Source organism: Aotus nancymaae, unplaced genomic scaffold (genome assembly GCF_030222135.1).
Source record: "Aotus nancymaae isolate 86718 unplaced genomic scaffold, 86718_ANA_hifiasm-v0.15.2.pri h1tg000338l, whole genome shotgun sequence".
NCBI lineage: Eukaryota > Metazoa > Chordata > Mammalia > Primates > Aotidae > Aotus > Aotus nancymaae.
Genome location: NW_026988753.1, coordinates 179569 through 197127, shown reverse-complemented (window position 1 = coordinate 197127; position 17559 = coordinate 179569). Strand labels below are relative to the sequence as shown.

The window sequence follows — 17559 nt, the reverse complement described above, 5'->3', positions numbered from 1 at the left end:
GGATTTCAATCTATACTTTTCAAGGGGGGCACAAACATTCAGACCATCACAGATCCCCTAATCTTTTATTAGAGGAATCATTTGGTTTTTCATCACATTCTACATGACAGTAATTAGAACTGAATTATATGGAGGAGCCTGATGTTAGAATCTGTTTATTCCTTTGTGTGACTTGAAGGGAAAAAGGAATTGATTGATCTCAAGATGGCAAGAGTGGATGCAAATAAGTTTGTAGAGAGGAAATTGAGAGGAATGAATTTTGAGGTAAAAGCAAGATTATCTGCTGAGGGAGGTGAGTAGTGGTGGAGGTGAGTTAGAGGCTTTGAGGAGAGTGGCTTGGTGAAGACTTATAGTTTGTAATGAAGTGAATACGAGATGGAGCTGACAAAGGGAAAGCAGAAGGATTGGTAGGTAAGTCTGGGAAGTCAGATTAGGTTAGTAATAATGATTTTATAATGTTGTCAGCCTGTATAGAATCCCTGATTTTTTTTTTTTCCTCCTGACACTGAGGAACGGATATGATGAATTATAGTTTTTCATGCTCTGTTTCAAATAAAGTCATTCCCCTTATGGAGATGCGTGGAGCTCTCTGTTCTTATGACTCGCCTCTCCTGGGCAGAAGCTTCACAGCACTGCTTTACATCTGGGGGCAGGTTTCATTCGCCTACTTCTCTTGACTAATACACCCCTTCTGTGATCCTGGTACTGAATGGGGTACTAGTTAATTCGTGTTCTTCTTAGATTGCCTCTCCTGGAGTGGACCCTCACTCCACCTACAAGTGAGCTGGGGTAGGGGCGATTAGAGCTTAGTATTCTTAACTTGGGATACATCTTCCACTCTATAAGTGGGGACTGGGTGGAGATAGGTTGCTTCTTGTATTCTTTCTTGTGCAGCCTTTCTCCCATGACATCCCTTCTGTTCTGCCTTGTTACCTTATGTATCGAGTTTTACCATTTTAAGTGTTGGTTAAAATGATACATCTCATTTCTACCAGTAAGATCCTGAGCTCCTCAGTTATCACTCAGAATAGTATTGTGGTGTATGGCCTGACGTTAAGATTTATTATTATGTGCAGTCTTGACATCTGAAACTACGAGGTCCTCAAAAGGCCTAACCACAAGTTTACCTGCTCTTACCAGATATACCCTCCAGTCAGTGGGAGAGGCTTCCTATACAGCCAGTTCTTATTATCAACAAGACCAACTGTATTCTACCTGGTACTCAACCTAATGGGTTTCAGTCCCATGCCAACCTGTGAAATTAGTCAAACAATTAGTCACATCCTCCTACAGAAATCAGAAATTACCCTTTTTTCTTGGTACTACCAGCCTACCTCTTATAGTTCCTGCTTACTCATTTTGTTACCATGTACAACCCCTGTGTGGCCCTGCATGGCCTGGTGTCTTTCTTCCCCAGGCTGTGAGTATATGTGACTAATAAACTGCTGTCAGTCTTATCTGTCCAGTGTTGTATTTAGCCAATCCAGAACCATCAGGCAGGAATCCCTTCCTCATCAATAGGGTGAAGAGGAGGCAAATGAAAGAAATATTTATGTCCATGTTTGATTCATATTGTATTGAAATGGTCGCTTCATATTAGTTGCCCTGACTTCTTATTTTTTTATTGGCAAACCTCTGGGTCCTATGTCATAACAAGCAGAAAGTGACTGCCGAGCTTCTTTTCAAATTGGGTTCAAAGTATGAGTCAAGATAATTTGCATATCGGGTAAAGTGGCTACACTTAACAGAATTTGCAGAGTTTATATTGCAGGATGAATTGAAAACAGGTTTGGATCTGGATTATTGAAAAAGAATTGGTGACACCATTAGAAACTAGGGTAGTCAATTTAGTTTTGGACCTACTGAGTTTGATTTGTCAGGAGATCATTTGGTTTGAAGTGTCTTCAAAGCCAGTTGAACAAATGGGAAATGGAAAATACAAATTTGGAAGATCTTAAATAATTCATGATTAAAATTATGCCATAAAAGTAGTTAAGCTTTCTGAGGCAGCATGGGTAGAGAGAAAAGCGAAATGTCAAGGACAGAACCTCATGGAATGCAATAGCAGAAAGAGGCCAATAGGAAATATCAAAAAGGACAGATATTTTGTTTAAATTCTTATTCTGATTTAGTTCTTACCCCTTCAGTTTCCATTCCCATTTCTTAGTGCCTTTACCAGTATCACACTGGATTTTGTTGCATGTCCACTTAGCATTGCTACATCTTCTTGGTGGATAGATCCTTTATCATTATGAAAGATTCCTCTTTGTCCCTAGTAATTTTCTTTGGTCTGAAGATTATCTTATATAGCTTCTCCTACAGAATAGTTCTTTTTCTTCTCCTCCTCCTCTTTTTCTTCTTCCTCTTCCTCCTCCTCTTCTTTCTTCTTCTTTTTTTTAAAGAGACAAGGTCTCACTCTGTTGCCCAGGCTGAAGTACAGTGATATGATCATAGCTCACTGCAGTCTTGAACTCCTGGGCTTAAGCAATCCTTCTGTCTCACCCTCTGAGTAGCTAGGACTATAGTTGCACACCACCATGCCCAGCTAATTTTTTTCTTTTTTTTTTTTTTTTGTAGAGACAGGATCTTCCTATGTTGCCCAGGCTGTTTTTCAGCTCCTGGCCCTTCAAAGCCTGATCCTCCCCTCTTGACTCTACAAAGTGCTGGGATTATAGGCATTAGCCACCATACCTGGCCTCTTTATCAGTCTTTCACTTTCAACCTTCCTATGTCATTATTTTTGAAGTGAATTTTTTGTAGACATCATATAATTGGGTCATTAAAGAAAATCCACTATTTTTGTTTGTTTATTTAGACAGTTTATACCTAAAGCTGATACTGATCTATTACACCCTAAGTCTGCAATTTTATTATTTATTTTCACTTTATTCTTGTTTCTCTTGTCTTTCCTTATTATGGGTTACATGAACATGGTTTAGAATTTCACTTTATTTAGAGTATTTTGAGTATGTTACTTTGTATAGTTTTCTTAGTGGTTGCTCTAGGCATTACAGTACACATACATAACTTATAACAGTCTACTGGTATCAAATTTTAACCACTGTAAGTGAAGTATTATTAGTTCACTTTACCCTCTTCATTTAAAAAATACAGTTATTTAACTATTTCCTTTACATACACTGAGCATCACAGCACGTGGAATTACAATTTTTACTTCAGTCATCAAATATGATTTAGAGACTCATCAAAAGAATGATAGTATTTTATATTTACCTTTATTTTTACCCATTCTGTTCTTTTTTTCATAAATTTTCAAGACATTTCCTGCTATTTCCTTTGTGTTTGTAGAATGCGCCATTCTTTGAGGGTGGGTTGGTTTGTGACAAATTCTATTAGTTTTCTTCACTTGAAAATGTCTTTATTTTCCATTAATTCCTGAAGGATAATTGAACCAGATAGAATTCATGCTTTATAGTTCTTTTCTTTCAGCACTTACAAAATGTTGTGCCACATCCTTCTGGCCCCCATATGTCCAGGTGGGAGATCAGCTGTCATTCAATTTGATGTTCCTTTATGGGTAGGGCATTATTCCCTCTGCTTTCAAGATTCCTCTTTGTCTTTAGCTTTTAGAACCTCATATACAGTGGTAAAAATTTGATACCAGTAGACAGTTACAAGTTTTGTAGGCATGTGATTGTGTTGTGTCTTGGTATGTATTTCTTTCTTTTTTCTTTTCTTTTTTTTTAAGATGGAGTCATGCTGTGTCACCCAGGCTAGAGTGCAGTGGCGCCATCTCGGCTCACTGCAACCTCCACCTCCTGGGTTCAAGTAGTTCTCCTGCCTCAGCCTCCCAAGGAGCTGGGATTACAGGTGTGTGCCACCACGCCTGGCTAATTGTTTTGTATTTTTAGTAGAGACAGGGTTTCACCATGTTGGCCAGGCTGGTTTTGAACTCCTGACCTCAAGTGATCTACTTGCCTTGGCTTCCCAAAGTGCTGGGATTACAGGCGTGAGCACTGTGCCTGGCCCTTGATATGGATTTCATTGGGTTTATTCTGTTTGGAGCTGACTAATCTTCTTTAATCTATAAGTTTATATCTGGTCAGATTTGGGACGTTTTCAGCCTTTATTTCTTTGAATTTGACTCATCTTTTTTGCATCATTTGATTGTTCTCTCTCTCTCTCTCTCTCTCTCGCTCACTTGCTTGTTCTCGCTCTCGCGCTTGCTGTCTCTTGGCTCACTGCAACTGCCACCTCCCAGGTTCAAGCAATTCTCGTGCTTCAGTCTCCCTAGTAGCTGTGATCATAGGTGCGTGCCATCACGCCCAGCTAATTTTTTGTATTTTTATTAGTGATAGGGTTTCACCATGTTGGCCAGTCTGGTCTTGAACTCCCGACCTTAAGTGATCCACCCACTTCAGCCCCGCAAAGTGTTGGGATTACAGGCGTGAGCAACCACAGCCAGATTGTGGGTTGATTGTCTTTTTTCAGTGAATTTGTGATTTTCCTGGTTCTTGGTGGTAAAAATGAATTTTGATTATATTCTGGACATTTTGGATATTACGATACTTTGATTCCTATTTATAATCTTCGTTTAGCAGGCAGTTGCTCTATTTAGATTTTCCATATAGGTTCTGACCTACTTATGTGGCTGTGATCCCAAAGATAATTTAGTTTTCAGAGGAGTTGCTTTTGGTGTACTTCAATGTTGGTGCTGCTTATGTGGGTGAAATGGTCTTCCTCAAAGTCTGCTGCTGCTGTTCGGGAAAGGAGAGATACTAACCCACAGAGTAGAGAACGTTTCCCTGGACCTGCCCTGGGACCAGCTGGTGTCAGTGGGTCACCCACTTGATTCTTGCTGATGGCATTCATGGGGGCAAAAAATGTTTTTCTAGGCCTCCTGCTGCATCTAGGTAAGATGCTGGACTCCTAGGATGGAGAACATTTCCTTGGACCTACTCTCTGGATTTCTCAGTGCTGGTGGACTTCCCATTCATTTTTTGCCAGTGCCACTGGGGAAGGAAAGTACCTACCTGGGCTGCCTTTTACCACAGGAGAATTAGAAGATGGTGGACCTAGGTCTCCTTTTGCTACTGGCTGGAGGACAGGGAGATGCCAAACCTGTTGGGATTCTGCTTGGTTTCTGCTGGCATCATAGTTCAGGTGATACAAGCCTACCTGTTGCTGCTGGGTTGGAGTGGGGCATGGGGAGATGGGACTGTCTGCTAAGTCTGCTGGGCTGCTTGTTTCTTGGTCCTTGGGCCATAGACAGCAGGCTTTTCTTGGACTTCTTTCCTCCTTCCTTCCTTCCTTCCCCGTCTCCTTCCCACTGTATTCCTATTTATATTAATATTCCTATTTCTGGTCTTAGTTCCACACAGCAGACCTCTCCAGGGTCCAGCTTTCAGATATCAGAGAGTTAAAAAGAAATCTCAGGAAGTTACTGCCATGTTGTTCCCCCAGTCTGGAGGTGCTTAGCCAGTCTGGCTTTCACTCTCTTCTACCTTTCAGTCTTTTTTTGATTGTCTTTTGGTTTCTAGGAAAGTGGAGGGAAAAGGAAGTTTGTGTCATTTTGTTAGGGACCAGAAGACAACTGGAGTTTTGAAAACTTGACTTAGATGTGCTATTGTCTTTGGTTATTGGTAGAAATAACCATGTGGTTACCGTAATCAGGGTATGAGAAGCAAGGTAAAGATGTTTCTCAGGCAATATTGAATAAACTCAGGGATCTGAAACCACAGAAGGTGGGACACCTATGCCATGAAACTTTACTAACTTTTCTAAAATCTGCAGCCCCCATCCTGGACTATTAATAATAGCTGACATTTACTGCTTGTTCATTTTGCTAAGCATTTTACATCTTATTATTATAATATATTACATATGAATTATATAATACAATACAGGTCAGGCATCCCTAATCTGAAAATCCACAATCGAAAATGGTCCAAAATCTGAAACTCTCTGACTACTGATATCATATTCAAAAGAAATACTCATGAGAGCATTTTGGATTTCAGATTTTTGGATTAGGTATGGACAATGTATTCTGTTATTTATCATATTATTATTATGCCATATTCTTTTATATTTGTATCTGACTTACGATGATGGGCACTGCTATTATTCTGTTTGCTACTTGAGCAAAATGAAACTTAGAGAAATTAAGTGACTTGCCCGAAGTCCCACTTTCTCTAACAAGATTTTGATTGCTTCATTCCATATTGTTCTCTCTGTTTTTCATGTTTTCAATCCCTTTATAACCTTACCATAAACATATTGCACCATCAGTTTATCCAAACTGTTTCTCAGAGAGGGCACCAATTTATCTATTATGTACCTAACCCAAATCTTGGCACATAATAAAGGCATGAAAGAGTCTTGATGATTGTTTCCTAACTTAAGAGTTCATCAGTTAGTGGTACAGTACTGGCTGCCTCAGCTTGTTTACAGCATCAGGTAGTGACATAGTAGGAAACAATGTTTTGTGTAAGAAAGGATTTTAACTTCTTCCTAGGTAATATCCACACCCAGGGCTTCAGTAATTTTATATGGCTGATGACTTCCAATTGTAGGACTCTATCTAGATACATCTCATACTCCAAATGTTTGTATCTGACTACTATGAAATGTCTTCATTTGGATTTTCCATAGGCATCTTAATGTCAGAACTTTAAAAATGGAACCAATTATCTCTTTAGACCTACTTTTCATTCTCTGTTTCTCCTCATTGGAATGAGTGTCTACTTATTAGCCAAGCTAGAAAGTTGTATTCTTCTTTCACCTCATCCCTGTCCAATCACTCAATCCCATTGATTCTGATTATTAGACTCTCATTCTGTTTTCTGAATTACTGCATTGGTAATGGAAAACTGATCATCTTCTCTGCCACTCATTTTCTGTATTAAGCCAAAATAATGTGTTTACAGGGCAGACTTGATAATGTCACTTCCTAGTTTGGAGTTCTTGCTTTCCATTGTTAACAACTCAGGGTAAAGTCTAAACTCCTTAGTACGTAGTAAAAGGTCCCTGCTTACCTTCTCAGCCTTATACTTGCCTCTTTTTTCATATTGAACTACTGTCATTTCTTCATGATTCTAGACCCTCTTGTCTCCTCGATCTCACAGATGCTATTTTCTGTCCTTGAAATGCTTCCCTATTCTTTATGTGTTCTTCTTTGGCCAACTTCTGGTCTTTATCCTTTCATTCGGAGCTTAGCTGTCTTTGAGGAAAATGTTCCTGTTTTTCACTGTTCTCCATGACTCTTTAAGAGCCAGATATTTCTTACATATGTTACTGTAGTATCCTGTAAATAGCCTCCCTAATCACTGCCCTCACACTGAAATTAGTAATTGCTTTTTTACTTGTTTCTATCTCCCATAGGACTTTAAGCTCTTTGAGGGTAAAGCTAGGACTTTGCTAATATATTTATTTTTGCACCTGGCCATGAAAGCTACTCAATAAATATCTGCCAAATGACTTAATGAATTGATGAATATTAAATGAATTAACGTGCCTGGGTAGACTGGGGGAGGGGTAGAATAAGATGGTAGGCTTTGTATTTTGGCAGGGATCAGTTCCCAAGAAAGTGTATCAAATAAAAGTAAATGTCATATTTCATTGAATATCTGTGTCAGTTGTAATAAAGGCCTATGGATTAGTGTCTTATCACTATTTTATTGATCTCTGTGTTGTTTGGTGGGTATTGAAGTTTATGTTCCCTGCCTCTAAACCTAATTGATTTATCTATTAGTTTTCCTGCCATACTTTTTATTGAAGCCCAGCCTTTGGTTTAACCTTACTACCTTAGGTTGCTATTTGTTGGGTATCTTCTCCCTTGAAGATGCAAGTTACTCAGGGCAGGGAGGGAGCCTGAGTGTGGCTGAGAGTAAGGGAGGACTTTGATTTGGGGCAGGACTTTCAAGGGTTTCCTTAAAGATGAGCAGCCTAGAAGCAAGATCTGAAATTATATCTTCCTCCTGTCCCAGAGGGAACTTCTTTGAGTGGGGGTGCCCCTGTTAGGGTAATTTGATGACTGGGTGTTACTATGACCGGGGTATAACTTTTCTAGGGTTATTATATTAGGAAATAATGTTTAGGATTTGATGTTCGAGTTCAGAGTTCATGAACTTTTTACAACACCAGCAGTTCATTAGCTTTTTGAAACCCCTGCCCACTTAGGAATGAGGAAGAGTCTATCGTGCACTTACCTTAACAATTCCCACTTTCACATTGAAAAATAATGATAGCAACAACAAAATTAGGAATGAAATTACAGGCCATAGTATTAGCTTGTATATGTAATTTTTGTGTTACAAAACAGTGCCGTGTTATCTTTTGAAACTCAGCAATTTTATTACATTTAACTTGATATTGTATTGCAAGTTATTTAAATGACATACATTTATCAAAAGGACAATGTTAATGAATTATCAGTATGCAGGAACTTTGGAGGGGTTATATTTACATCTACTGTGCTAATAAGGGTATAAAAAATTCCTGTTTGAACTGTGATATGCTTGTGTTTAGTTTATGAGAAAATATAGTTTAAGATAATGATTGTTGAGGTAAGCATCTATCAGTTTACTGAGGGATTAACCAAATATAACAAAATTATGATATTTAGTTACCAATAATTAATAATTAGGAACTTACAAAATGATATAGTAATTAATTAGAAATCAAGAATAACAGCAATGAAGATAAAGACCAATTTAAAATATCACTGGTGTCTTTTAAAAAAAACTACAGGAATTTGAGTCTACTTCTCTGTACATACAATAGGTGCTTTTGCCAGACTTATTTTTATAAAAACTTTTTAATTTTTAATTTTTATGAATACATAGTAGGTGTATGTATTTATGGGGTACATGAGATATTTTGACACAAATGTACAATGTGTAATAATCACATCAAGGTAAATGGATTATCTATCATCTCAAGCATTCATTATTTCTTTGTGTTGTGAAAATTCCAGTCGTACTCTTTTAGTTAATTTAAAATGTTACAAAAAATTGTTGACTGTAGTCACTGTTGTACTGTATCATATTATAGAGCTTATTTATTCTAACTATATTTTTGTACCCATTAACTATCTTCCCCACTGCCTTCCCAGTCTCTGTTACAGACTTTTTAGTGACTGAATTAGAGGGCTCAAAATTAGAACTATACTAATTTATTCGTGTGTGCTAGTATTAATAATCCATAATATTTCACTTGGAATGATTAGTAGTAAGAGGCTCTTAGTTATATGTAAAATGGAAGTATGGACTTGTACCTCATTTTGTCTATGAGAAATAAAGGGCTTGCTTGTTCTTATGTCAGAATATACTTGGGGAAAGAAAACCGTGCTGTCTTTGTCTCCTAAGGAAGCCTTCTATGTCACTAAGCACTTTAGTATGGAGAAGAGTTCTTGAGCAAATTGTATCCAGCTTGTTAGTCTTAATCTCATCTCTAAGAGGCATACAGTTCCCACCAGTATACAACTGGTATAGTATAGTCGTTTTCTGGCAGCTCTCTTCCTCTCCTTGGTTGAAACTTACCTCTTCAGCTCACCCCCAGTTCTGAAAATGAATCTCCAAAGATTTGATCAGTATGTAGTAATATTGTAATACACTTAGTGTGTTCTTCTTTCCCAGGGCTGAGAGAATAAGCCCTCTAAAAACATACCATTTTTTCATCATGAACTCCTTACTTCATAGACATATTTTAAAAATCGTAATTAATGGATTTGTGATCACCATTCTTTTGACAGTTTGACATATATGTCGTTGACTTTATATAGAAGTGACAATAATATCTTCTTTAACATCATGCATCTCTTCCTGCTTTTAACAACTTAACCTATAGTTGTTTTTCCAGTTTTCTTTACTAATCTTTTCCTTCACCCCTGAGGTTAATATACAAACCTCTGGATCTTATATAAACCTCTGGATCTTTTAAGGACCTGGGCTATACATCTTAACTCCTTAGCTATTTATCTCATTTGTCTCCATTCATGGTGTCACTAATAATTTGTAATGGTCAAAAGGATGTAAAAACTTTGAAAAATTAGGAAATCATTTGGAAAAACAAGGTTTTGTTGTGTTAATCTGTTTTGGTTTATGAACTTCTTGAGCCTGTTTTGTTTCCTCACAAAAATTTTTCTTTTTTTCTTCAGACCCAGCAGGCAAGAACCTCACAAAGATTTTGTAACCCATGTTCCTTCTCAAGTTACAATGCATGTTACATTTTTAAATGTTTTACTTTTCTTGAAGAGTGAATACTTGATATTTCTAGTTCTTTACCTTAAAATTCACTTCTCAACCCATTTCATTCTATATTCAGCTCCTTTGAAGCTCGCCAGTGGCTATAGAAAGCCCGTCAGTTGTAGTGGAAAGAGCTCAGAATTTGGATTTAGAGTTCAAGGGTTAAAGTACCAATTTTTGTCACTTACCCACCTACAATTCTAGGAAAATTATGTATCTTTGCACTTAAAATGTGGTTTAAGAACCAATAACATTGGGCATCCCTGGCGGGCTTGTTAGAAATGCAGAATTTCAGGTCCCACCCAGACCTGCTGAGTCAGAATCTGCAAGTTAACAAGATCCCCACATTGAGAAGCATTGTTGCGTGGTCATCTTTGCAACTCAGTTTCCCTCTGTGTAAAGTATAGATGATGCTTGCCGTATATATCAGCCATCTTAACACCATCTGACACACATGTTTTACCAATTTATTGTCAGCCTCCTCCTGCTAGAATACAAATAAGCTCTGTGAGGTAGGGATTATTGTCTGCTTGTTTATTGCTGTATCTTGTTTATCTAGAACAGTGCCTGGCACATGGTAAGCATTCATATATTTTGAATGAACAAATTAAGGGACAGCTTGTCAAATCCTGTCATTTCTGTTGCAGTCACTTACTTTACACTGCTGTTTAAAACTGCTTTCATTTAGAATTATTGTATTAGTGCAGTTGTGCAGCCTAGATTTTTATATTCCCTTCTCATCTTGAATTCATATTTTTGCAGTACAGTTCTTATCAAAACTTTAAACAACTTGCCATGCCGTATGGAATTAAGTTCAAACTCTTCAGAGTAACCTTTAGAGTCTTTTTCAGTTTTATGTACTTAAATATATATATTATACAGGGTACATTCGTTGGGAGGGTCCGTCAAACTCACTGCATGCATAGCATCCCTCTAGGCCATATTGTACTGCCCCTGTGGGACTTGAGGGCAAGAGGAACCCGTGAAAATAAGCCGATGATCCTTTGCTGTACCAGGGATAATAAAGTCTTTTGTCTCTCACTGAGGACCTGCGTCTTCTGCCAGCATACAAGACACAATAACAGATTGTAAGTAGGGTGGAATCAAATCCTAGACCCAGTAACATTATCCTGTCTCATTGAAAATTCTCTAAAAAGCCAAATTTTAAGATCCACATAATGTTCCATCAAGTGGATATACTATTGTTTATAACCATTACTCTGTTGTTGAAGATTTAAAATATTTTTACTTTAGTTTTCTAATTAACATCTTTGTGTGCAAATATTTGTCTCCTTTGATGGCTGCTTCCTCAGGATTCATTTCTAGAAGCTTTTTAAAGGTTCAAAGCTTGCTTTACTTTTTTCAGCATATAGAAAATTTCATACAATATTAACAAATCTCTTTTTTTTAGGAGACACTTCTAAAGGAAGCATAGCTAAAGTTACTCAATCCAACTTGAAATCAGGTATCACTACCACACCTGTTGATTCAGATATTGGATCTCATTTATCCTCGTCCCTTGAGGACCTGTCTCAGTTGGCTGTAAGTTCTCCTCTAGAAACTACTACTTGTCAACACACTGATACTCTCAACCAAAAGACATTAGCGGATACTCATCTAACTGAAGAGACTCTGAAAGTCACAGCTGTTCCTGAACCAGCTGACCAGAAGACTGTGACACCGACGGTGCTCTCTAGTTCCTACTCACATAGGGGGAAGCCCAGTATTTTCTACCAGCAGGGCTTGCCAGACAGTCATCTAACTGAAGAGGCTTTGAAAGTTTCAGCTACTCCTGGACCAGCTGACCCGATGACTGGAATACCTACTGTAACCTCTACACATAGAGAGAAGCCCGGTGTTTTCGACCAACGAGAGTTACCAGAGAGTAACTTAACTGAAGAGCCTCTGAAAGTTTCAGCTACTCCTAGCCCAGTGGAGCAGAAGACTGGAATAGCTACAGTATCCTCTACATCCCACTCACGTGGAGAGAATCCCCTCTTTTTCTGTCAACAGACTTTAACAGATGGTCATCTAACTGATCAGGCTTCGAAAGTTTCAGCAGTGTCTGGACCAGCTGACCAGAAGACTGGGACAGCAACAGTACTCTCTACTCCCTACTCATATAGAGAGAAGCCTGGTATTTTTTACCAGCCACAGTTGCCAGACAGTCATCAAGCTGAAGAGACTCTTAAAGATCCAGCCACTCCTGGACCAGCTGACCAGAAGACTGAGATATCTGCAGTACAGTCTAGTTCTTACTCACAGAGAGAAAAACCTAGTATTTTGTACACACAGGTGTTAGCAGACAGTCATCTACCTGAAGAGGGTCTGGAAGTTTCAGCTGTTTCTGGACCAGCTGACCAGAAGACTGGCCTACCAACAGTACCCTCTAGCGCATACTCACACAGACAGAAGCTCCTTATTTTCTACCAGCAGGCCTTGCTGGACAGCCGTCTACCCAAAGAGGCTCTGAAAATTTCAGCTGTTTCTGGACCAGCTGACGAAGAGACTGGGGCATCAACTGTAACCTCTACTTCCTCTATATCCTCCTCACTTGCAGAGAAGCCTGGTGCTTTCTATCAGCAGACCTTGCCCAATAGTCATCTAACTGAAGAGGCTCTGAACGTATCAATTGTTCCTGGACCAGATGATCAGAAGACTGGTTTACCCTCAACACCATCTAGTTTCTACTCACAAAGACAGACGCCCATTATTTTTGCCCAGCAGATCCTGCCAGACATTCTTTTCCCGGAAGAAGCTCCGAAGGTTTCAGCTGTTTCTGTATTAGCTGCCCAGAAGACTGGGACACCAACAGTGTCCTCTAATTCTCCCTCACATAGAGAGAAATCTAGTATTTTCTACCAACAAGAGTTGCCAAACAGTGATCTACATAGAGAATCTCTGAAAATGTCAGCTATTCCTGGACTGACTGACCAGAAGACTGGGATACCAACGGTACCTTCAGGTTTCTTCTCACTTGGAGAGAAACCCAGTATTTTCTCTCAGCAGGAGTTGCCAGATAGTCACCCAACTGAAAAAGCTCTGAAAGTTTCAACTGTCCCTGGACTAGCTGACCAGAAGACTAAGATACCAGCAGTACAGTCTAGTTCTTACTCACAGAGGGAGAAGCCTAGTGTTTTGTACCCACAGGTGTTACGAGACAGTCATCTACCTGAAGAGGGTCTGAAAGTTTCGGCCGTCCCTGGACCAGCTGACCAGACAACTGACACACCAGCAGTACCTTCTGTTTTCCACTCACAAAGAGAGAAGCCTGGTATTTTCTACCAACAGACCTTGCCAGACAGTCATCTGCCTAAAGAGGCTCTGAATATTTTCGTAGCTCCTAGACCAGCAGACCTGAAGACTGGCACACCAACTCCAACCTCAACTTACTACTCACAACATAGAGAGAAGCCCAGCATTTTGCACCAGCAGGCCTTGCCAGATACTCATATACCTGAAGAGGCTCGGAACGTTTCAGCTGTTACTGGACCAGGTGACCAGAAGACTTGGATACCAAGAGTACTTTCTGCCTTCTACTCACAAACAGAGAAGCCTGGTATTTTCTATCAACAGACCTTGCCAGGTGGTCATATAGCTGAAGAGGCACAGAAAGTTTCAGCTGTTCCTGGACCAGCTGACCAGACTGGGACACCAACTCCAACCTCTCCTTCCTACTCACACACAGAGAAGCCTGGTATTTTCTACCAACAGGTCTTGCCAGGTAGTCATCCAACTGACGAGGCTCTGAAAATTTCAGTTGCTCCTGAACCAGTTGACCAGACAACTGGCACACCAACTGTAACCTCTCCTTCCTACTTACAACATAGAGAGGAGCCCAGAATTTTCTACCAACAGTTGTTGCCAAGTAGTCTTCCAACTGAAGAGGCTAAGAACGTTTCAGTGGTTCCTGGACAAGCTGACCAGAAGATTAGGATACCAACTTTACCCTCTCCTTTCTACTCACACACAGAGAAGCCTGGCGTTTTCTACCGACAGGTCTTGCCACATAGTCATCTACCTGAAGAGGTTTTGAAAGTTTCAGTTGCTCCTGGGCCAGTTGACCAGATGACTGGCACACCAATTGTAACCTCTCCTTCCAACTCATTTGGAGAGAAGCCCATTGTTATCTATAAACAGGCCTTTCCAGATGGTCATCCACCTGAAGAGTCTCTAAAAGTTTCAGTTGCTCCTGGACCAGTTGACCAGACGACTGGCACAGCAACCGTAACCTCTCCTTTTTACTCACAACGTAGAGTGAAGCCTAGCAGTTTCTACCAACCGCCATTGCTAGTTAGTCAAATACCTGAAGAGGCTCTGAGAGTTTCATCTGCTTCTGAACCAGCTGACCCCACAACCGGCATACCAACCATAACCTCTCCTTCCTACTCATTTGGAGAGAAGCCCATTATTATCTACAAACAAGCCTTTCCAGATGGTCCCATACCTGAAGAGGCTCTGAAAGTTTCAGTTGTTTCTGGACTTACTGAACAAAAGACTGATATACCAACAGGACCTTTAGTTTCCAGTGCACTTGAAGAGAAGCCCATTACTTTCTACCAGCAGACTCTGCCAGACAGTCCTCTAAATCAAGAGGCTGTGAAAGTTTCGGCCACTCCTGGACCAGCTGACCAGAAGACCGAGACACCACCAGTATATTCTATTACCGACTCACATAGGGGGAAGCCTGTCATTTTCTACGAACAGACCCTGTCAGACAGTCATTTATCTGAAGAAGCTCTGAAAGTTCCACCTGTTCCTAGAGCAGATGCCCAGAAGACTGGGACACCATCAGTATCCTCTAGTTTATACTCACATAGAGAGAAGCCCATTGTCTTCTACCAGCAGGCCCTGCGAGACAGTCAGCTAACTAAAGAAGCTCTGAAAGTTTCAGTGGTTCCTCGTCCAGCTGACCAGACTGGGTTATCTACTGTAACCTCTTCTTACTATTCACATACAGAGAAGCCTAATATTTCTTACCAAGAGTTGCCAGATAGTCATCTAACTGAAAAGGCTCTGAAAGTTTCAGATGTTCCTGGATCAGCTGACCAGAAGACTGGGGTATCAGCAGTAACCTCTACTTCGTATTCACACAGAGAGAAGCCCATTATTTCTTACCAGCAAGAGTTGCCACATTTCACTGAAGCAGCTTTGGGAATGTTAAGAGTTTCTGAAGCAGCTGACCAGAAGACTGGGATAAACATCCTGTCCTCTAATTCCTACCCGCAGAGAGAGCAGTCTGTCATTTCTTATCAGCAGGAGTTGCCAGATCTTACTGAAGTAACTTTGAAAGCAGTAGAGGTTCCTGGGCTTGCTGACCAGAAGACTGGGATACAAATATTGTCCTCTAGTTCCTACTCAAATGGAGAGAAGTCCAGTGTTCTTCATCAGCAGGAGTTGCCGGATGTTACTGAAGAAGCTTTAAATGTTTTTGTTCTTCCTGGACAAGGTGACCAGAAGACTGACATACCAACAGTATCTTCAAGTTACTACTCATATGGAGAGAAGCCCAGTGTTTCCTCTCAGTATGAGTTGCCAGACAGTCATCTGACAGAAGAGGCTCTGAAAGTTTCACGTGTTTCTATACCAGCAGAGCAGAGGACTGGGATACCAATAAGACTGTCTAGTTCCTGTTCACATTCACATACAGAGAAACTCAAGATTCCAACTGCAGACGTACCAGATGACCAGAAAACCGAGTTTCCAGCAACTGCCCTTAGTTCCTACCCACAAATAGAGAAGTCCAAGATTTCAACTGTGATTGGACCAGATGACCAGAAGACTCCATCACTGACAGTTTTTCATAGTTCCTATTCTCAAAGAGTAAAGCCTGATGTTTTATTTCAACAGCAGTTGCCAGATAAAGATGAAAGTAAAGGTGGTCTAAAGATTTCAGCTGTCCCTGAACCAACTGATGTGAATACTGGAAAACCAATACATCTCTCTAGTTCTTATTTTCACAGAGAGAAATCAAGTATTTTCAGTCCATGGGAATTGCCAGGTAGATATGTAACTGAAGATGTGCTGAAGGTTTCAGCTATTCCTGGAGCAGCTGGCCAGAAAACAGTATTACCAACATCTCCTTTTAGTTCCTTTTCACACCAAGAGAAACCAGATATTTTCTATCACAAGGATTTGCCAGATAGACACCTAACTGAAGATGCTCTAAAGATCTCAAGTGCTCTTGGGCAAGCTGATCCAATTACTAGATTACAAACAGTTCCCTCTGGTACTTACTCACATGGTGAGAAGCACAAGCTTATTTCAGAACATGTCCAAAGGCTAATAGATAATTTGGATTCTTCTGGCTCCAGTTTTAGCTCAAATAATGTGCTTTTAAATTCTCAGGCTGATGACAGAGTTGTAATAAATAAACCAGAATCTGCAGGTTTTAGAGATGTTGGCTCTGAAGAAATCCAGGATGCAGAAAATCGTTCTAAAACTCTTAAGGAAATTCGGACACTTTTGATGGAGGCAGAGAACATAGCACTGAAACGATGTAATTTTCCTGCTCCCCTTCCCCCTTTCAGAGATATTAGTGATATTTCATTTATACAATCTAAGAAGGTGGTTTGCTTCAAAGAACCTTCTTCCACTGATTTATCTAATGTTGAATTGCTTCGGAGACAGGCATTCACAGAGGAAAGCCCAAGCAGCAGGTGCATACAGAAGGATATTGGCACACAGACGAATTTGAAATGTCAGAGAGGCATTGAAAATTGGGAGTTTCTTAGTTCAACTACAGTTAGAAGCCCTCTACAGGAAGCAGAGAACAAAGCCAGTATGGCGTTAGAAGAAACCCTGAGGCAGTATCAAGCAGCCAACTCTGTAATGAGATCTGAACCTGAAGGGTGTAGTGGAACCATTGGGAATAAAATGATTATCCCTGTGATGACTATCATAAAAAGTGATTCAAGTAGTGATGCCAGTGATGGAAATGGTTCCTGCTCATGGGACAGTAATTTACCAGAGTCTTTGGAATCAGTTTCCGATGTTCTTCTAAACTTCTTTCCATATGTTTCACCCAAGACAAGTATAACAGATAGCAGAGAGGAAGAGGGTGTGTCAGAGAGTGAGGATGGTGGTAGTAGCAGCGTAGATTCATTGGCTGCCCATGTAAAAAACCTTCTGCAATGTGAATCCTCCCTGAATCACGCCAAAGAAATACTCAGAAATACAGAGGAAGAGGAAAGCCGGGTACGAGCACATGGTAAGACTAAAGTCAGGTTCAGGCTTATAAACGTTATAGTTTAATAATTTGTTTTAAGTTAGGTGTTTATGATTTGAAGGAGTTTAGCCAATGAAAAATAAAAACAAGAAAAAAAATAAAGTTAGATGTTGAGAGTTCTAA

The 17559-nt window shown here is 39.9% G+C and overlaps 2 protein-coding genes across 13 annotated transcripts in view; both read left to right on the top strand.

Annotated features, from left to right (window-relative positions):
- Positions 1-11737, top strand: part of LOC105706663 (centrosome-associated protein ALMS1-like) — a 103547-nt gene extending 91810 nt beyond the window's left edge. The window contains exon 14 of the mRNA XM_064372082.1: positions 11620-11737. Coding sequence (XP_064228152.1) covers positions 11620-11643 — 24 coding nt within the window. The 3' untranslated portion in view covers positions 11644-11737. The remainder of the gene's footprint in view (positions 1-11619) is intronic.
- Positions 11738-11756: 19 nt separating this feature from the next.
- LOC135273162 (centrosome-associated protein ALMS1-like) overlaps positions 11757-17559 on the top strand; it is a 169412-nt gene continuing 163609 nt past the window's right edge. For all 12 annotated transcript variants that reach the window (XR_010340991.1, XR_010340994.1, XR_010340993.1 and 9 more), the window contains exon 1: positions 11757-17418. Coding sequence is in view for 7 of the 12 variants with exons in the window: in XM_064372073.1 (XP_064228143.1) it covers positions 12018-17418 (5401 nt within the window). In the remaining 5 variants the exon portion in view is untranslated. The remainder of the gene's footprint in view (positions 17419-17559) is intronic.